This window comes from Malus domestica, chromosome 17 (genome assembly GCF_042453785.1).
Source record: "Malus domestica chromosome 17, GDT2T_hap1".
Lineage (NCBI taxonomy): Eukaryota > Viridiplantae > Streptophyta > Magnoliopsida > Rosales > Rosaceae > Malus > Malus domestica.
In genome coordinates, this window is record NC_091677.1 from 1092226 (window position 1) to 1114046 (window position 21821).

General features: G+C 35.4%; 2 protein-coding genes across 3 annotated transcripts; both read right to left on the reverse strand.

Annotated features, from left to right (window-relative positions):
- Positions 1-3520: 3520 nt before the first annotated feature.
- LOC103425795 (F-box protein SKIP14-like) lies at positions 3521-7237 on the reverse strand. 2 transcript variants are annotated; one of them, XM_008363894.4, is made up of 3 exons: positions 6984-7237; positions 5676-6629; positions 3521-5043 (listed from the first exon to the last, which is right to left on the reverse strand). In XM_008363894.4, exons 2-3 carry the CDS (start codon positions 6618-6620, stop codon positions 4489-4491), a joined length of 1500 nt encoding a protein of 499 aa, XP_008362116.2. In that variant the 5' UTR covers positions 6621-6629; positions 6984-7237; the 3' UTR covers positions 3521-4488. The 2 variants fall into 2 exon arrangements, with proteins under 2 accessions (XP_008362116.2, XP_008362115.2); XM_008363893.4 differs by lacking the exon at positions 6984-7237 and having other exon boundaries at positions 5676-6773.
- A 7517-nt stretch (positions 7238-14754) lies between these two features.
- On the reverse strand, positions 14755-19532 carry LOC103425796 (glucose-6-phosphate 1-dehydrogenase 6, cytoplasmic). Its single transcript, XM_008363895.4, has 16 exons — positions 19298-19532; positions 18646-18844; positions 18402-18487; positions 18196-18262; positions 17918-18104; positions 17584-17741; positions 17419-17487; positions 17220-17278; positions 17000-17036; positions 16814-16885; positions 16495-16642; positions 16235-16330; positions 15890-15960; positions 15499-15614; positions 15329-15374; positions 14755-15233 (listed from the first exon to the last, which is right to left on the reverse strand). The coding sequence occupies exons 2-16, from the start codon at positions 18814-18816 to the stop codon at positions 15066-15068; spliced, it is 1551 nt and encodes a 516-aa protein (XP_008362117.1). The 5' UTR covers positions 18817-18844; positions 19298-19532; the 3' UTR covers positions 14755-15065.
- Positions 19533-21821: the final 2289 nt, after the last annotated feature.

Genomic DNA, 21821 nt, shown 5'->3' on the forward strand with positions numbered 1-21821 from the left:
ACTGGGTGCTGTGCGGCGGTGATGTTGGGCAGAAGAGAAGGCCTTCTGTCAGCATATATAGATATGGTGCATGAATGGGAAGTATGACTACTTCTTCGAAACAGCATTTTCCCAGAATGATCAATATTGTTCTTCTTTTAAAAAGCAACGACTGGAGTGGGAAAGTGGCAAAAAGATTCCTTCGCTCATTCAAAAATGAATCATGTTTTGGGCTGTTATTTTGGAGGTGCATTCTGTGCCCTCCCATTTTGGGCAGTTATTTTGGAGGTGGATTCTCTGCCCTCTTATTTCCAAACTTTCTCCATCCCTTTCTATTTGTGTGCTCACGGTTAAGTCATGTCAACATTTTATATTTCTATTACTTTTTGTTTTATTATTTTTATAAAAAATTAATATAAAATATTAATATGGCTTAACCGTGACCACACATAGCAGGAGGGCATATGAAGAGTATGGAAATAGGAGGGCAGACAATCCACCTCTGTTATTTTTGGGGCAAAAAGAAATGTTCTAACTTGTCTCATATCTGATTTTAAAATCCATTCTTGATGTTGTTTCAGGGAGCTTAAGGGGAGGGATCCCCATTTTTTCAAAAAAAATGGGGACACGCTCCCCACCGTTAGATTGACTTTAATGAAATTGTGTGGTTGAGATTAAAACACAGGCCACAGAATCTCAACCACAGGATTTCATTAAAGTCAAATCCAACGGTGGGGAGCGTATCCCCAATTTTTTTAAAAAATGGGAATCCCTCCCCTTAAGCAATTCCGATGTTGTTTATTCTTTTCATTTCTTTTAAATGCGCGTGTGTTGACATGCAGAAAATACTACCAATCTTACGTGCTCTTGCAAAGTTAAAGCATATGATAATTCGACGGTCTCCATTTTGACACAACAGCAAATCTTTTTAAATGCGTGTGTGTTTGAGCTGCATGCAGAAGCTCGCCCCAATAATATTGATTTCACTATCACAAACTCCAAATATTGATTCATGAGGACCACCAAAAAATCAATAAAGCATTGCGAACTCATGAGGACCACCAAAATATTGATTCAAAATATTGATTCTTAAAATTAGTGCTCTATCTAGAAAGCTATTGATTCATTCATTAAAATTAGTTTTCTATCTAAAAAGCTATTGATTCATTAAAATTAGGGAACTTTAACGAAAAGCACCTGGTACTGTTCACTTTAACGAAAAATCACATTTTTACACTAAAATGTCAATCCTGGTACTATTCACTTTACCCTTTATTTTGTCCTTATCATTAAAACTTAAAGTTTTCAAGCCCTTTTCATTAGTTTTCTTTAAAATGAGTGCTCTATCCATTGATTCATTCATTAAAATTAGTTTTCTATCTGAAAAGCTATTGATTCATTAAAATTAGTGCTCTATCCATTGATTCATTAAAATTAGTGCTCTATCCATTGATTCATTCATTAAAATTAGTTTTCTATCTAAAAAGCTATTGATTCAAAAGCGTTGCGTTGTCCAAAAAGAAAAATCTTTGCGAACTCATGAGAATCATCAAATCAGCGATATCCAAGTTCTACTTATGAACACACCTTTTTTCAGTTTGACAAGTGAAATCTGTATTTATGGTCTATACTTGAAAAAAAGAATTGAGGTTTCTATTACAAAATTAATTGTCAACATGAGAAAGAATCAAACTTCTTATAAGGACTTACAAGATTGAGCAAACTTCCAATGTGTGGCATTTCTTTACATACCTTCACAACAACAAATGTCCCTCCAAGTTGACCTAAGAACAAAGGAATAAAAAAAAATAGGAAAAAACACGAACACATTTGTAAAGGAAAATAATTTCGCATGCACTCCGATATCATTGAGAGATTTTTTAACATGCCCGGAACACGGCAAAGCATCACATATTATTATACAATTAGAGAAAAAAAATTTTAAGTATTCCAACAATATTGACATGTGGTGTTCTGTCTCAGTGCTCCGATCCTACTAAAAAATCTTTAGATATCATAGGCTTTCTAATTAATAAAACACTATTATTTTTATGTTGATTTTTCTTTAATTTATTAAATTTAAATGTCATAAATAAACAAAAAGAACAGAGAAAAATTGTGGACCCTGCAATGATTCAATCAAATATCCCTTATATTAAAGTGTATATCTTCTGGAAATCTGCATATTAACATGTAATTAACTCAGGGATAACATAAGCATTTCATTCTACCTTCACATATCACTTGCATTCAGAAAGGAACCGAATTACAATATCTTAATTTCTTTTTCTTCTTAAGAAAAGCCATGGTCATGCATCTACACAAACAGCAAAAATTAGGAAAAACAACTTAATTAATTAGGGTTTTAATTGATGACAAACAACTTACATAGAACACTGAGATTCTCTTACCTTTGAATCACTGTGATAGGAGTTTCACTTCTTTCTCTCATCCACAAGTCAGTCTTTTTTTTTTTAATTCTAAGAAGTGATTTTTCTTTGATTTATTCAATTTGAAATTTAAAAAAATGCAAAAAAAAGAAAAATATGTGCAAAAATCACTTCTCGTGTTTGTAAAGACTGTGAACCAACAATGGATGCCCTTGCATATATTCAATATTCTTAAATTGAACTTGGTTAAATTAGGTTTTTCTTTTCCCTGTGTATAGAGAGCTATTATTGGCACTCCCATACAAAAAGTGCAGAGAATTTTGGAGCGCTAAGCAGATAAAAGACAATCTCATTTCAAAGGCCCAATAATGTTAAGAATGTTCGGCCCAAAACAAATCTATTGATGAGTTGAACCGGGTTTTGCTTTTTTCACTTAAGTGTAGTATTGAGGAAGAAGAGAGAAATGAACGAGTTGAACCGGGTTTAGGTCAAGCAAAATATCAATTTGAATCACTGGACACGGAGTCGGTTCAGGACCAACAGGATCCTCTCCGGATCTTTTGGTGAGAATCCTGGGTCCCATGAATTATGTCAGTTTATAGTACATCGTACGGTCAGTTTTTATCAAGTACTATTTGTGTTTAATTTTAAATAAAATTATTTAAAATTATTTCTGACAACATGATGTACGATGAAATGACACGATTCACGGATCTCCGAAATTCTCACAAAGAGGATCCGGCGAGGTTTAGGAAAAACCAACCCTAACCCACAGTTGTTCTAGAAAATTCTTAACGTATCTATAACATGATCACGTTCCGTATAAGTTCTTTTTTTTTATAACATATATTTATTTTTTATTAATAATCCAGAGAAGTGAGACACATTAACCTATTCTATGCGAAAAGTGCAAAAATTTCTCCATTTTTATTCCCAAATTGTAGAAATTCATGTCAAACACCGACTCCATCATGATATTCGAACTAACGACACAATGTCTAGTGAAAAGTTAAAACACATATTTTCCCCAAAAAAAAAAAGTTAAAGCACATAACATTAAGTATTGATCGTAATGTCACGTGCCAAAATTACAGGTCGTAGTTTAGAAAAAAATAATAATAATCAACCGGTGATTTTGCCATGGCAGTCCATCATTCCAAAGGTCAGAAAGATTCACAAAAGCGTTTGAACCTTCCCTGTCCACCATTGTGTAATTTATCAACGCCAAGGGTTGAACCCAAAACGTATAGTGTGAAATACAGAAGTATGCATTAACAGATCTAGTAATGGAAATTTAGTAACAGAAATCAAGCACTTGAAAATGTGCATAGCAGCAATTCTCAAAAGGATGAAATGAGAAGATATCACATTAACAACATAGAAATAAGACAAACAATGCATCTGTATTATCTTCCCAAAGAGGATGCGAAAAACAGTAAATCTGTAGGATTTCAACTGAATTAGTACTACGCATTCCACCAACCGTGGCACAAACATCCTTCGGAATCATCCAACTGTAGCATCCTACCGGCAGCGGTGGTGGCACGGATAGTAGCATTTCATAACTCCGTCCAGCTCTGCCGTGACTTTCTGCTTCTCCCTGTACGGCTGCTGCTCTTCACCCTCACCCATAAAACTTCTCAACTTTGACTATGGAATCTGCTTCGACTAACAATCGACAGCTACTAACACCCGCTGCTTCAACTTTCCGACATCTTTTCTTCATCGCCCTTCGGTAAGTCTCCAGGACAGGAACCAAACACAGAATGAGCTAAAACACGTTCAAAATAAACTTCTGGATCTCTTATGTGTCCCCTCCTGTTTCTTTTCCAATCAACCATTCTTGTGTAACCTCCTCTCCTCCTCACAGTTCTAATCTTCACTCTCTTTAGTTCCCCTTTTTTCTCTTTTTTTTTTTTTTTTTTTTTTTTAATTTTCAATTTCGTTTCCCGGGAGATTATCTCTATCTTCACAAGGTGCAGCTTCCTCATGATAATAATACAAATCCTTACTGCCCCAACCAAGCATGCACTAAACAGCTTCTGCCCACTTTCGAACACCCGAACCTTGTGGATTCTGATCCACAACCAACAGCAAATGAATACCTGATGTCTTTCTCTTAGCCAAAAAGGCAAAATTGATACCTGTTCTCCTGACAGAATATCGCGCACTTGGGAGCGCCCTTGTCTCCATGCTTCTCTTGACTGTTAAGTAGACTCTCCAAACAATGCAAGCAAAGCAAGTCTAGACAAAATGTCTCCTCATAATCGCAGTCTTTAAGGCAGCACCCGCAACTAATACAGCGAGCTATGCAGAGCGTGCAAGCCCTACATGTCTGATCAGCAGGTTGTTTCCCTTGGCAACTCTTTGCAGGGCAATCATAAACTAAACTAAGTCTCTGGCACCTGGGGCATGCTTCGATGTCGATGGGACAATCATCATCACAAGAGCCATACAACAACCCACCTTTAAAAAAATGAGGTTTGGGGGCTCTAAGCTGAATGTGGTTATCTACACCAAGCAATAATTTCAACTCTTCGAACTGCTCGTCAGTTATACCAGAGAGACCAGCAATTCTTAACTGCTTTATTCCAGGGTTGCCGGCAGACTTCAAGGTCCTTATGTTTAAGAAGATGCACTCAACACTGATTTTAAGACATCCAGGAACACTTAACTGCACAGGCAAAAAAGTGTATGTATATAAGTTTAATGCATTCGAAAGAACATAAACTACATAAAAATAAGGCTTAATACACTCCTGTAAATTTCACACATTTAAATTGATAAATACAAGATGCAAAATATCCGTAAACAGCAGTACCAGGTTTACAAAATAAAAATTAGCCGGAATTTCAGCTAAATGAAACAAAAACCACAACAAAACACTAATCATGTCCAGCATCAAGAGCTGCATAAATTGTCAAATCTTTTGATATTCGTATAACATCCAACTATTAAGACCCTAAAAAACCATTACAGAGATGATATAGTCTTCAACCTACTTGCTATAAACGACAGAAGAGTTCAATTTCAACAGGGTTGTAAGCTAGAATCACTTCATAAAGTGATATAGCCTTATGTTCGATAACTTAGGGCGAACGAGAAGTTATAGTAAGAGACACACAAGATATGTTTTCACAGAAATCAAATAGGGAATGTAACTTCAGAACAGTTTATTCTAAGGGAAATCAACATAAAAGTTTTTTTTTTAAATGTCACAGAACAATAGAGAGGTATCCTGTTATACAAAATCATAATCAGAAACACAAGCAGGAATGTCGAAAATACAAAAGTTCAAATACTAACCTTTGTCAAACTCGGGTTGCTGTCAAACACACCCTGCAGCCCACTGTCAGTGATCCTTACGCAATGCACTAGACCCAAGGTTTGAAGTGTGCCTTGAGCCCTGCTAGTTAATTTTACAAGAACATCATCGGTGATGCGCTCATTCAATGGCCAATCAATGATAATATTCCTCCATAGAAGAGGGTCACTTCTAACTGCATTACGAAAAGACTTGCAAACCCTTTCAACCGAAAGAAGGTCCTTAACACCAAGAAAACGCAGTGCATAAAACATAGCATCATGCGGAGCACTTGCCTCACCATCAGGACACATGATGCTACAACCCTGTATTTCCTTAGTTCCAACCTGCAGTTGCTTAGCTCCATCAAAAACATCTAAGTCCCCCGCATAGCTAAAACTCAGAAACTCCTCCACATTGTCATCCAATACAAAACTTCCATCACAGATCCCGAACCCATCAAAGCTATCATATGGGATTGATACTCCATCAAATTTCAGGTCACAAACTTCCGGCTGATACCACACAGCGCTATTCCAAACCCAATTCAGACCAGTAAACAATCTGCCATCAACCACATTTGCCTTTCCTTCATCCCACTCAGAAGAACTACAAGATTCATCATCCGGTTCAAAACCTTGAAACCAACCAGTGATCGCCGTAAACGTAGACCTAATCTCCATTCCAAAGGGATCGACAGGCAATCGATCCACAATATCATCAGCAGAACGGTCACAAAAGCCACCCAATTCACTCTTGCAATGGGTATTCTTCAAATCCAAATTGGAACTCCAAGAACTTGACGGATCATCACAAATACCATCCAAATCCTTTTCCTTGAATTGATCCATCACATACCCATCAGGGTACTTAACAGAAGAACACAAACTATGCTCCGCGGACAGATACGCCGGAAAGATAGAGCCACGAGAGAGATTCAAAGCCATCCTTTGCAGCTAAGAGATAGAATATATACAGAAATTTATACCAAGAAACCTGGTTCTTCTTTAACACAAGGCAAAAATTCCGAAGATAGGAGGCCAAAAAAGAAAAACCAGAAAGGAAGCAAAAAGCACCTGAATTTCTGGATTATATGAAAAACCCAACTTCCTAATAGGCCGATTCTCAAACAAAAAACAAAAGTTCACAAATTTATACGACTTAGGAGTACCAATCAAGCTGAATTCAGAGAAACCCTAGTGGAAATTGGGAATTAGGAATTCAGAGAAGCAAAATCCTAATATGGGTAGTAGATAAAAAAAAAGATTGAAACGGATACGGAGATTAAAAGGAGAAAGATTGAAATTTACGGAATCTGATGCGGAAGAGGAAAAACAGCCTGACCCAGCGATGCAAGCAACCGACCGACCAATCACCCAACTCAATGAGGAAAGAGGTAGAGAGAAAAAGTTAGAGAGAGAGAGAGAGAGGAGGAGGAAAACCAAAGAGGAGGAGGAGAAGGAGAAGGAGAGGGAGGGAGGTAACAGAATTTGGAAGGTGAGGGTCAGGGAGGGAGATAACAACAGAGCGTGCGTGCCAAAATTGGGGGAGCGGGGAAGGTTGGGAAAAGGACGCGTGGAGGGAGAGAGAGAGTGGCGGGTGACAAGTCTACCACCAGGAATCGTTTGACCATCACCAACGCCAACAGCGACAAGTTTTTCTTTATGATCGAAACACAAATGGTAGATTACGTGTTTTATATATAAGTAGTGAGAAGTTTTATTTTTGGAAAAATTAGTATCCAGTCCCTAGTTTTTACTGTTTATTGACTAAGATCTTATTAGTTCTCAAATTTTGATTCAAGTCCCTAGCATTAATGTGATAATGAATTTACATGTTTATTAAATAATTTTTTAATATAAAAATTAGTAATTAATTTAGGGTTTAATACTCACACCTCTATTAAACTTCTAATTAATTTTCAATTCAAACATTTCCAAAATAATAAAAAATTAAATTAAATTAAAACCTATTAGTTTTTTTTTATATATAAAAATATTCTAAATTTTTTAATCTTAAATGTACCCATTCATATAATTTTTCAATTTTTTAAATCTTAAATGTACCCATTCTCAAATATATCAATTTGTTATATGTAAAATATACCCTTTTTTTAATATAAAATCCATTCAAATTTTTTAATTCATGTTTAAACTTATATGGGTACATTCTTTTTCGTTGATTTGAGGATGTATCCATGTTTTGGTACAATAACTTTTTTTGTTAATTTTGGTTAATGTACCCATACATATATGTGTTGGAAATGTGCCCTAAAGCCAATCATGTGATGATACTTTACGGACATTTCACATGTTAAACTAATCTAGTTTTACATATAAAGGGCATACATTATTGTTTGAGCCGTCTCATATAAATGTTATATGCTTAAACGATAAAGTCCAAGGAATATGTGATTGGGAGAATGTAATCTAATGAAGTTAGATTCATGAGACCATTCTTTCGTAGACACATCCTAAATGTTCCTGATCATAGGATTGTCAATTGGGCATTGACAGTCCGTAAAGATCGGTACGTACTATGTCTTCTCTCAGGGAGAGTGATTAGTCTCGAGTCATTGGTGTGTGACATCAAGACAAGTACGTAGGTGCTCAATAGAGAATGAGTACACTGAACGTGATCAACGAAGAGTTCTCATATTCCATGTCACATAAGAACTCATGGTTGGGATAATTCAAAGTAGTCCTTTGACCTGAGGCATCACAGTTGTCTTGTGGTTAAGTCCTTGATCTTTGATTATGTCAAAGTCACCCCCTCGGGGTGTCCACGGCATCGTTGGGGTTAAGCCACTTAGCTATGGAGACAAGTGAATGCGCAACAAGGGATCTCTAACCTTCAAACAGTTGAGGAAGAATACTCTATGATATGATTTGGAATCTCTGGCCAGAGTATGAATGAGATTAGGGAATGCGTTCCAAATCACATTCAAGGAAATCATATAAGCAAACGATTTACATTGGATAGTAGACATGAGTAAATAAACTATCATACCAAACAATGTGGTCAAGAGTATTAGATTAGAGAAAGACCGTATTGCATTTGTAATCCCGAACTGAATAGGTTCTCTATCCTCTTCTGATTAGCTTGGGTAACCATGATATGCTGCTAGGTGTCACTCATGGTTTGTGGAAGCCCTAAACGTGTGTAATCACTAAAGGGAGAATTGAAAATAGTTTCAATTCACAATCGATGTAAAATGGTTTTTAATCGCCCACTACCTCGCTAAAAGGAACCTAATGGATCGCACACCGTAAAAGGTAGAGATTGGAGATTAAACGGAAATGAGTAAGAATGATTAAATGGTTTAATCATTTATTTATGGCAAGGATTAATTAATATGTTAATTAATCAAATGAATAAGTTCGTTAAAGACTTCGGGATAGTTTTGGACCTTAAGGCCCAATGGGCTTCGAACGTCAAGCCCATTAACTTAAGTTGTATGACAATTTAATGAATAAAGATTCATTAAGGCCCAAAAGCCCAAATCTCTCTATATGGCCGGCCATGAAGATGAATTAGGGTTTTTTGGTTGTTTAGGTCACTTAAAGAAGTGACTATATAAATGACTTTATAGCCAAATATTCATCAAGTGATTAAGGGTTTATTTTGGGGGAAAATTGGTGAGAATTGTCTCTCCATTTTCTCTCTAAAGAGGACAACACCTTGGAGGGTACATCTAGCAATCCTACTACTCCAAGGTCACTCATTTATTCTACAATCAAACCTTGGTGAAGAGACTTAGAGGTTCCCTATTTTGGGAACTTGGAGAAACCTATTTTTCTATCCAAATCCATGGATCTAAGAAGCAAGGAATGAAGGCCCTATCTCTTTGGGTGATTAGCCTTTGCTTATGCAAAGAGGAATCTACAAAGGTAATAATTTCAACTCACTTTGTTTTGAGTTGATTATTGGTTCACCAATCTACTAGGCTTTGAATTTCATGGTAATGTTTTGTTTTTGAGTGCATGCAAGCATGATTCCGCCTTTAATTGTTAATTGCATGCTATATGATGTTGCTCAAATGAACATGTTTTTCAAAATAAATCCTTCAAGTGGTATCAGAGCCTAGGTCTAGTAGTTGGTGAATCCTTTTGGGTTTTGTAGTTCATAAGTTTATGATTTAAAAGTTGTAATTGTTACAAGCTTTATTCTTGCTTCTTTGAATGTAAATTTTGTTTGAAAATTTGCCATCTCAAATGTTGTAGATGTAGTTCATATGAGGATGAATATTGGAGCTAAAATTTGGTGTCATGATTTTGGGGATTTTCGGCCAAATCCAAAGGGTGATTTTTTGGGTTCATGTTTGTCTTGTTAAAATGGTTTTAAGGTGACTTTTGGAACCCCTAAGTACCCTAGGATGTTAGCCTCATTTTGAATGATAAAAATTTGAGTTTTATTGCATGAAAACATTCATGGAGCTCTTATGGGTTTTCATGGATGTTCTTCATATGTTCTTGATGTTCTTGCCAAGAACACAAAGGTTTGTGTTTTGATTCAAAGTTTTGATTTATTTCATAAAGTTTATGATATATGTTTTTCAAATGATTTATCATGTATTTAAAGTGTTAAATATTTGTATAAATGATGATGGAAACATCAATCATCAAAACATATATTATTTTTATGAAAGTATTTAAAGTGTTAAATATTTGTATAAATGATGAAAGAAATATCAATCATCAAAACATACATTATTTTTATGAAAGGTGAAAGCACTACTTGATTGTTTTTGACAAAACTAATAAATCAAAACACCCACCACTCCTTTTTATCCCTAAAAACCGGCCACCCTAATAAAATAGGGTATTTTTGGGGCTTTTATGCAATTACATAAAGTTTTGATACTTTTGTGTATTTGTACTTTGACCCGAAAGTTTACGTTTTGACGTTAAGGCCTAAAAACGCTAAAGGACAAATTGTTTTGCTCCTTTAATGAAGTTTTGAATTTATTTAAATTTTGGGTTCTAGTTGTATTTACATGAAGTAGTGACTTTTGTGTTTTTACAAAGTGACCCCAAAAGTTTATGTTTTCGCGATATGGCCCAAAAAGTTGTGGTTATTGCATGATGGCCCAAATAGGATGAGAACAAAATTGTTTTGTCTCTTTAAATGAGAATTGGATTTTCATTTTGTTTAGCTCCACTTAAATCAATTTTATGGATACAAAAACCAAATGAAAAATGTTGCATTCAATTAATTAGTTAAAGTGTTAATTAATTAAAGGGTGATTATGAACCTAAGCCTAATATAATTGAGCTATGTGAAAGGCGTTTCAAATTTGTTTGAACCATGGGAATGTGTAGATTAGATTTTGGTTGTAATTTGATTTGATCAAATGTTGTAAAAGGGCATAAGTCCTTCTTTACTTTAAGGTAATTTGTTTTATGCAAATGTTGTAATGAGCATAAGCTCATCCTTTACTTTGAAGTATTTCTTTCTTGCTTTATATGATATGCATGAAAATGAAGTAATTGGGTCCAACGCCCCTAAGACAACACGCCTTAATGTGATTAAACGCGTAACTAAAATCAATCTCCATCCCTAGACCGAGATTCAACACAAGGCTCGTGTTGAATCTAAACAAAGGTTCATAATCATCCTTAGGCCCTAAGGCAACTATGTAGTCCATCAAATGAATGCAAAGTTTATGTTAGTAGTATCATATACTCTTGCTTTAAAATCGTTTTATAAGCATAGTGGGAGTATTATATACAACTAAAACAATTAGATGGAACAATAGTTGTAATAGGACCAAAATTGTTTTAATAGAGATTAAAATGAATATTTATATGTGATGAGACCTAAAACCCTCAACCAAACCATTATTAAGTTGATAAGCGTGAGAGTGCTTAGAACACTCTTTCGTGGCCTTCCACCGTGGTGGGCTTCAATGGTTTTTGACTCGTACAATGTATTCGTCCAGTTCTGGGGTTGCAAAGTATGTGCTTACATTCAGGAGAAGCCTATAAACATATGATGAAGTGAAAGGTAGGCAACGAGTGTGGCCAATATGGAGTTCTTCTGAGGTCATTCTTGAACCCCTACTTGAACTAGCATGGTGGGAATGACTTAACTAAGTGCAATGGTGCCAATATGGAGTTCTTCTGAGGCATCATTCTCTAGAGGCCAAACGAGATGGGTACTTGCAAGAGGTTGTTGCAAATGAGTAAGTGTACTCTCTCATTATTATTGTTGCTAGCCAATATGGAGTTCTTCTGAGGTGGGCTTGGTAGTAGTGAGTCTCCCATAACCTACTAAAAGTTTCATCCAAAACTCTCGAATTCCAATGAGGGATATGGAATTTGCCAAAAATAGTGGGTGGTGCTATTTGATTTAAAGACCCGAATCAAATGGCTTAAAATCAATCAATTTATATTCGTTATGTATTTGTTTACCAATATATTTGCAAACGCTATCCAACACTTGACAAATAAAAGCCAAACGTTTAGTTTACGGACTTGGTACTACAAAACCATAGATTGTCTTTAATGGCTTGTAAATGTACCTAAGTAGTCTCATCCTCACAATCTTCCTATTGATAATGTATCATTAGAAGAATATGTTAGAATAGGTCTATCATAAAGAGGACAACACTTTTAATGTCATAATTCTTCAATTACAAATTGTTGTATGAAGAAATAAGAGTTGCTTTGAACAACCCTTAGTCAATGCAAACACTTAGTGCTTATTTATATAGTGATAAGTGGTGTACCACCTGTTTTCTGGTCATATTGAAAAATCTCTCGCCAACGACGACATTCCCTCTCTTTTAGCCAAAAATGGTCAAGATTGACACAACTCTTTACTCTCATTTTTGAGATGCAAAATCGTTAAAAATATTTTTTGAATTTGTCTATCATCAATTATTTTCATCAAAAATTTACTTAAATAAAAACTAAAATGATAAAATATTCTCAATTTAATAAACAATGGCGAGGCCCCAAAGAGACTTGTAGATTCCAAAATGAAGAATGGTTTCTTATAATCCATGTCAAAAAAATTGAAAACAAGAAACAGATCTAAATTTAAATCTAAGTATTTAAATTTAAATAAAGTAACGTAGGGAGGAAAAAAATTAATGGAAAAAGAAAAAAGGAGAAAATAATTAAAAAAAATAGAGAAATATACGATTGGTACTTCGCTAGCGATTATTATCAATTAGAATTGCTAAAAAGATAGTGACCAATTCCGGAATAGGTCGCTATCTATCTAGCGACTCTATTATAATTCATATTCATGTTAATTTTTCAGTTTTTCTTTTTATATTTTTATATTTGTAATTTTTATTTTATTTCTCTTACCATAACAACAAACTATCATATTCATGTTCTTCAAAATATTTATTTTTGTAGAAAATCTATTATAATTCATATATAAACACTTGAAATCAACGATTTAAAATCTAAATTTGAAGATATTTTTTTATTTTTCAAGTTTAAAAATCAATAAAAAATTATTCCGAGATCTAATAAATGGTAGGATCACGTCTAAAGGTCTTGCAAGATCTTAACTCCGACGCAAAATATTTCCTAAAGCTAAAAAACAAAAAAAATGTGAGTTACCTACAATTTTTTAATCTATTTTGAGAACTTTTACAACATTCGTTATAAGCCAAAGTTGGAGTCATTCTACTCGCACCACATGTTTTCTAAAGTTAATTTAAGACATTTCCAAGATTTTGGACGCCTACACATCTCTTTGGGGGCTCCACTATTAGCTTTCATTATTTTTTCTATTTTCAACTTTAAAATTTAATGAAAAATAGCTTCGGAACCTAATAAAGGAAAAATTACATCCAAAGGTCTTGTAACATTTTTGTTAATTCTCACACAAGATATTTCCTAAAACTAAAAATTTCAATTTTTTCACAAAAAATGTAAGTTATAACCCACGTTTTCCAATCGATTTTAAGAACTTTTACAAGAATCATTATAAACCAAAATTTGAGTCGTTTTAGTCGCACCACATGTTTTCTAAAATTAATTTAGGACATCCCAAATATTTTTCAACACCTACAAATTTCTTTGGTGGCCTCACTATTAGTTTATACTATTATTCTAACTCGGAGTAACAACGAAAAATTTTCTCGGCATGACCAAAATGATTGATGGTGCATACACTCAGAGACTACTTCTATCGATTTCAAATTTGAAGAACCAAAGTAAGGAGTTATGCCAGCAAGTGGCCCTCTTCCACATTAGTGGAGAGGAGTATTGCCCTTACACTACGTCGGGGGTTCAAACCATGTCAGCTCCCTAATCTAATATCTAATTTAACAAATCTATCGTTTGAGGGAAAAAAAAGTAAGGAGTTATGTCAATCTCAAAATCCGTTTTGGCCCCTTTTTAACATGGATGAAGGGTTTCAAATTCCTTGTTATTACCTTTTAGTGGTTTTATTAAATTCTACGAATATTTTTTGTTGGTATATTTGAACGTATTTTTAAAATGATTAAAATTGTTTTAATATAATAAAATAAAAAGTGTTTATGACGACATTTTGACCCAAAAAAAAAAAAACTTTATGGAGAGGTCTATGAGCAAAATGCAACTCTTACTACATATTTGTACCACTAATAGAGATGGGAGCCACATGCATTGGCGGGCCCTACCTCTATTAGAGAGATAGTACAAATAGATAGTAAATGTAGCATTACTCGTTTATGAGTGTTTTCAACGGAGTACAATTGTCTCTCATCCTATTCCTATCATGTTCCCTCCCCTCCACTCACACTTTGCTTTTTATCTTATTATCTCTATAAAAAAAATCAATATAAGATGTTGATGTGACTTAATCATGACCGTTCAAGTAGGAGATGAGGGAAGATAAGAGATTAAGAGGACAGAGAATCCCCCTCCGTTTTCAACAATTTTTTTTTTAAAGTACTTTCAAATGTTTCACAATGTGCTTCTAAAAAAAGCATTTTTAAGTAAAAGTGATTTCCAAAGAAACATTCTCAAACGAGCTCAAATTTTCTTTCCGTTATTAGGGCACCACTACTTCGACTAAGAATCTTCTCTTCTTTTTTCCTCCATATCAAGGAAACCATAACAAAGAAAAATATTTCGACTAGCAATCAACCCTTTTATTTATCCATGCATCCGAGACTCTGTATTCGGGTTTAGGGTTTCTCCCCTCCCAACATTTGTTCATGTTTCAATAGGAACAAAACACTCTTCAACAAGTCTATTTCGTGTGACCCCTATCGACACACCCTCGTAAAAACGCCGGCGTTTAGGTGTTTTGAATACACATAGCATACTGCACTCTTATTCTGGTTGCATAGCTTATAAAAGATTGCAGTGTTAAAACAACACTTTTCCGGCACACCGCGTAAGGGCACGCCCGAGCTGGAAGTTAGAAGGGTGAGCATTCTACAAGGTAGGAGGGATCCATATGTAGCCATGTGTTTGTACGTAGCCAGCTTTTTCTAGCAGTGCATCCGCTTCTGCAGGACCCCGACTGCCTGGCTGGTATGGAAGCGGCTTTACCTCACCATTGTCAATCCTGTGCAGAAGAGGGGTGAAGATTTCCCACGCCGCCTGATGATTGATTGGCACAATGAATCAGTCAATTGGGAAAATGGCAGCATGCCAAGAAAATAAGTGTAAAGAAAAAAGTGTATGATGTTGTTTACCTTCAACTCGTCTCTTCGTACAAAATGTTGTTGATCACCTCTTATTCTGTCAAAACAAATACCAATTGTCATGATTGATTAATCTTATGGCGTTGTCCTTCAAGTTGAGTGGAAGAATTAGACGTTCATAAGCATAAAAGATTCTGAAAATAGAAAGGGGGGTGCCTTACGTGTCAAGAATTAGACGTTCATAAGCCTCCGGGATAGTTACCCCTTGATAACGTTGCCCGTATGACAAGTCTAATTCACTTTGGACAGTTGACATCTCAAGTCCAGGCTGCTTCACCTGCATAACAGACATTGAGCTGGTAAGTGAACATGCTCAAGGCGACGGACTCTCCTAGCGTTTCTCTGCTTAATGAATGTGACACATAAAGCGTGGGTTCCTATTTACTTGGATTGAGGACCTTACAAAGTATTCTAACCTTTTGCTAAAGTGAATTGGTAATTTGGCAAGAAACTAAAGCACTATATGAAAGCTTTGCCCGGTGATAATGCACATGAAATTTGAAGATATCAGCTCAAACATACTGTCATTGGACTTGACAGTGAACACATTACCGTAAGTTTCATGTACATAGCTTCTGAAGGTTGCAAGCGTATTACAAACTCATTCCTCCCTTGCTTCTTACCTAAAAAAGAACGAGATAACAGTGAACAAAATATGGAATATAAAAACAACCAACAAGAAGATAGCGAATTAAAACATATTGAGATAATAAGCCAACGTGCTTATCAACTATCATTATCTTTTACAGGAATGATTCATAGCAGGAAACCATGAATTTCCCTTTTGGTGCCAGAATTTGAAGTAAAGGAGAACAAATTAGCAATAACATGATATACAATTAACGGAGCAATATGTTGAAATTAAGCCCTACAGAATTATAAAGGTCTGTGCCTTACATTTGAATATGTCACCAGGAACATCCTTAAATTGAACTCTTATTTCTGCCTTTCTTGAATTTAATGCTTTCCCGGCCTTTAGTATAAAAGGAACACCTGAAGGAAATCGCATTGATGGTAAGTTCAGCGCATAATATAAATTCATATAAAAAGCAAACCATTATATTTTAGTCGAACCTCCAAGACAATAGTACTTCCCAAATGTAAGGCTCAAAAATTAGTTCAAATAAAATGTAAATGAATTGTGAAAGTTACCATACCTTCCCATCTTTCATTGTGGATTCGCAGAATCACGGTTGAAAAGGTTGGAGTGTTAGAGTGGTCAGGAACAGTTGGATCGTCTGTGTAGCCATCATATTGTCCAAGAACAACTTCATCATCCTTAATTGGCATCACTGATTGAAGAACCTAAATTTACATCCGTTAATCATCAACTGATACAAAAAGGCATTCTGGAACAAAGAGAACATATAATGAAAGAACATTTCATATCTCCTTTGGGGACAAGTTTCAAATTGGTTTTTTCCTTCTGAAAACTATAGAGAGTGTATCATCATAATGAATCTGGGATGCACACACCTTTACTTTCTCGTCCCGTATGTGCTCAGGTTTTAGGGAAATAGGTTTTTCCATGGCAACCAAGCATAGAACCTGCAAAAAAATGTGATTGAATAAATCAGGTGAAAGTTTTAGTGCCTTTATCCTGATATGAAGGTTCACCGGGAGGGAAGGTAAGAAGAAAATTCTGATGCATAAAGGTCTCACCTGCAAGAGATGATTTTGAATAATATCGCGGATAATTCTGCCCAAAAAATAAAATTGATTATTCAATACATCCAATTATATTTCCAGATACAAATAGCAACATATGATCTCAAAAAAATGTAGTTAATAAAATAATTCCCTACAAACAGCAGTGAATATGGATCCTATTAACAAAAAATACAAAGTAACAAATTGGGACAACAGAACTGGTGAAGCATACCCATATTCATCAAAGTATCCACCTCGACCTTCAGTTCCAAAATCCTCCCTAAACACAATCTGCCAAATAAACATAATTAAAAGAGAAAAGACGGGGATGAAATTTACTGCATGTTAAACGTCTTGGGGTACCACATGTACTGTATATTGTCAACGTCATACTGACATCCAATCATCAGTACCGAGGCAAGGATTCTCACCTGTACATTCTCAATGTTGTCTCGGTTCCAAAGGGGCAAAAAGAATCGATTTGCAAAACGGAGTACTAACTGCAAATTTACATACAAATAAAAATATAAGCATATTTCATTAATATTAATAACCAGAAACGTCTAAGCAAGTATATGCAGACATTATAATATTACCAGATTCTGCACCAATTCCTTCCCCAGATAGTGATCGATACGGTAAATTTGTGATTCCTCGAACAACTCCCCGATCTGGTTACTGAGTTGTTCTGCAGAGTCCAAATCCTTGCCAAATGGCTTCTCAACAACAATACGAGTCCATCCACCAAGATCAGCTGATATGATCATAATCAGACAATTGTAAATATTAATATCGACCTGTCATTTAACTTCACTCTGGAACCATTTAATGCCAACATGTATGACTGTTAGAAAGAGTAGCTAATTGAAATTATCCGTGTTGATACAGTGTTTTTGGTGAAAACCTAAATTGTATTGGGGAAAAGCTTACATCTATTCATGCAATAATGCCTGATCATCCTGCAGACAGAGGGGTATACTGATGGAGGAAGTGCAAGATAAAAGAGCCTGCGGGATGATCCTTCCGCACTATTCTTTGAGATTTCATTATCTGAAATTTCCTTATCAAGCAGGCGAAATCCTTCCTCACCATCATAAGAACCACTAACATATTTGATCTACAAAAGAAAATTATTATGCAATTCAATATCTTTACAGAATGATATTATATGAATGGAGCTGTACAAAAATGTTGCATAAGGCACTGACCAGTTGCAAAAAATTGGTTACATTCTCCACGTCCTTGGGCGAAGCTCCTTTGTCACTGACAAGATACCTGCAGAGCAGTCCAGAAAAGATGAGGAAAAGAATTGAACCTAGCATTAGTTTAAGTGAGCTAAACGAAATGTACAGTTATGAACACTCGTACGAATGATAATGGAATTGCGAAAAAGATTGCAGAAAAGAAAGCTCACCCACGTATGCGGTTTCTTAGCTCATCATCAGAAATCTTAGTCCTCGCATATCCAAAAATGTGAACTTCTTCTGGTAGCAGAAATCCCTAGACAACAACACACCCAGTAGTAATGTCACACTCACATTGCATTGTTCCACAGCATACTCTGCCGACTTTTTTTTCATCAAATTTTAAGTGCAATTCACATAAGTTCACGATCGATCATATTTAAGCATGCAACTACAAAAAAACGTAATATATACCTGCCGATAAAGGTTGAAGAGTGCCGGAAAAGTCTTCTTCTTGGCAAGATCACCGGAAGCGCCAAGCACGATAATCGAGAGAGACCCATTTTCAAGCACATTATCAATGTCTCTAACGGGTTCGACCCGGAAGCTGTCTCTTTTCTCCATGTGCCATGATCCCGATCCCATTTCGTAAGCTGTATAAGCAGCTCAAAAGCTATTTTTTTAAAACAAAAAAAAAAAGCTTAAATCTTTTAGTTCGATTGGATCAATGGCAGCTTGAAGCATAAGTCAATGACGCAAATCACTGTTCCGGAATCAAAACGAGATTCGCATGTATTCGCAATAATACAGCGTTTGAATACTAAGCACATTCCACTGGAGCGACTAATCTCCACTAATTGCGATTAACTGTAATTAATTAAGAAAATTATCCATTTTTTCGGCCCCCAAAATATTAATTTAAACAAACTACATGCAAAAATTCACATTTCACAACAACGAACTTGTAAGAACCGAATTGCATGCTAGAAAATGAAGCTGAAAAATCAAAAAAAAATTTAAAAATTTTGAAGGAAAAAAAATTGATCTGAGCTATCGGAAAGCGATCAAATTTGCTTAAGAGCTTACGAATTCAGCAAATTAAGTAAGAAAATAAGAGATTACGAACCTGGTTATTGAGCAAAGCCGGATCGAATTCGCAGAAACTGATATTTTGAGATGCAGTGAGAGGAGAGAGAGAGTGTGTGTGGGAAGTAGGAGGGAGTCAGAAGTGGGTGTTGAATAGCAAATGGAAAGTGACGGATGAGGAGGTTGCCGGTTGGTGGCGTTTCGTTTTTAAATGATTTCTTTCTTCTGCTTCTCTCTCTTTCTCTCTCCGGTGTAGGTGTTGGCATTAGTGACATGGTTTAGGGGTGTAGTTAACCTTATATTTAAGAGGATTTTAAAAGATTTTAGAATCCATTTAAATCTAGGAGTAGTCAATTAAAAGATCTTAGAATCCATTCAAATGATTTTAGAATCCATTCAAATCTATGAGTAGTCAATTAAAATATTTTAAAGGATTTTAAAATTCATCCGAATCTAAGTATATTAAAAAAATTAAAATTTTTGAAGATTTCAATAAGTTGTGGATTTTGTGGGATTTGAGAGAAAAAAATATATATAACCAAGACTAAAAAGAACTTAACCTCACCACTTAGGATTTCAAATCCTTCCAAAACAATCCACCACGGTCCATTCAAATTCTTTAAAATCCATATAAATTTTGTAGGGGTCTTTAATCCTCTTAGGGTGTGTTTGTTTTAGCTCGCTAGCTTTCGCTGGTTGGACTGGTCTATGTAGTAGTTTAGTCCTGTGTTTGTTAACAGTCCGGGACTAAGCTTAATGAGATTAGAAGGGACTCGCGGGGACTAACTCCCTTACTAGCAAACCCGTCGAGAACCATGGGATTAGCGGGGACTAACTCCCTCGCGTCTTCCTCTGCTCCTATGTTTTCACAAATGCCGAGAACCACCATCATTCCCCCCTGGCCAATTCCTCATTCCCCTCCTCCTCTCTCCTCATTTTTTTCTCTTTCTGCTCAGCCGAGATTCGAGCTCGACTCGAACTTGGTAGCGACGGCGACAGTTGCTCCATCCTGCTAGTACTGTAGTGCTGCTGCTGCGGCGGCGACTTAGTAGCAGTCGGCTTCTCCTGCGCATAAGATATTCTAAGCACGCTCGAGAACTGCTGGTCAAAGAGCCTCCTGAGCCGCGATTTGAAGATGGGTTGCGCCGAGTCGACCCGGCTTGTCTCAATCAAATTCTCGGAATTGATATTAATCGGTTGGATCTCATCTGAAATGGAGATTGTGGGATTTGAAAGCAAAACGTATGTATAACCAAAATTAAAAATGATCCAACCTCACCCCCTATGATTTCAAATCCTTCTTCCACAATCCACCACAATCCATTCAAATTCTTTAAAATCCATATGAATTTTGTATGAGTCTTTAATCCTCTTAAATCCTATCAAATCTATCACTTTTAAAATCCTTTAAAATCTTAGTTTGACTACACCCCCTTTAGTTTGACTACACCCCTTAATGCCAACTCGATTCGATTCGTCATCACTGGCCGCCGAACATGATAGCCATACTTTTATACGTTTTTTATTTCATTGCACGCCACCTCACTTCCTATCTTCGAGATGAGGATCATATCCGAACCATATCATATTCGTTCATTGTGTATAATGCAGTTTTTTTGTTAGGTATTATTTGTGTGTAATTTTAAATAATTTTTTAAAAATAAATTCTGATTGCACGATAGATAATGAACAAAAAAGATGTAAGAATCCATAGAATTCTCACAAATTGAATCCAGATGGGATCCAAATCCCTATCTCCGCATGTTTCTATTTTTGTCGTTGTGGCTTAATAAATTATGGGGCGTTAAGGAACACATGGACGTGCCTAGGCAAATATACATGAGAAATTGTGAGGATGTTTAAAATAGTCACGAAATTGTTAATTTTGTTAACATCTGAAAAATTAGGATTGATACGAAAGGAAATGAAATGCAAACTTTACTTTATATCGGCAAGATATAGGAAAATCAATAATATATCGATTTCACTGCAAAATTTTGCCATTACTCATTGCTGATTTTGAATTGAACGTCTTTTGATAAATTTGGCTCTAATTTTGACTACATTTGGATGCGTTGAGTTGAGTTGATCTACCCACCTCATTGCAAATTTTCATAATTTTCATCGAGTCTATAAATTTACATATGGATATTTTAAGTACAGATTATGATAGACGAAACATACGAGTTATTCAATACATTGGGTTATTAGCGATGAAAAATAAAACAAATCAAATAGGTGAGATTAAAATTTGAGACCTTGAAGTATTTGTATTGTACCTTTGTATCTCCTTACGAAGAATACTATGTTTAGCTTCTTAAAACGTTAATTATATTGTTCACGCATATTATAACACATAAATTAATAATCTTCTTGTTAAAAAAAATGACATAAATTAAACTTTGTAAAATAGTGACGGTGATTTTTTTTTTAATCGTATGATAAAACAATGATATGAAGTATCCAATTACATATGAAGGACTCAAGAGGCAAAGGGAAAGAGATCATCTTCGGATCTTTCCCTTCAAAGCCTAGGGATCAAGTGATCGGTACCCTTAATTGAT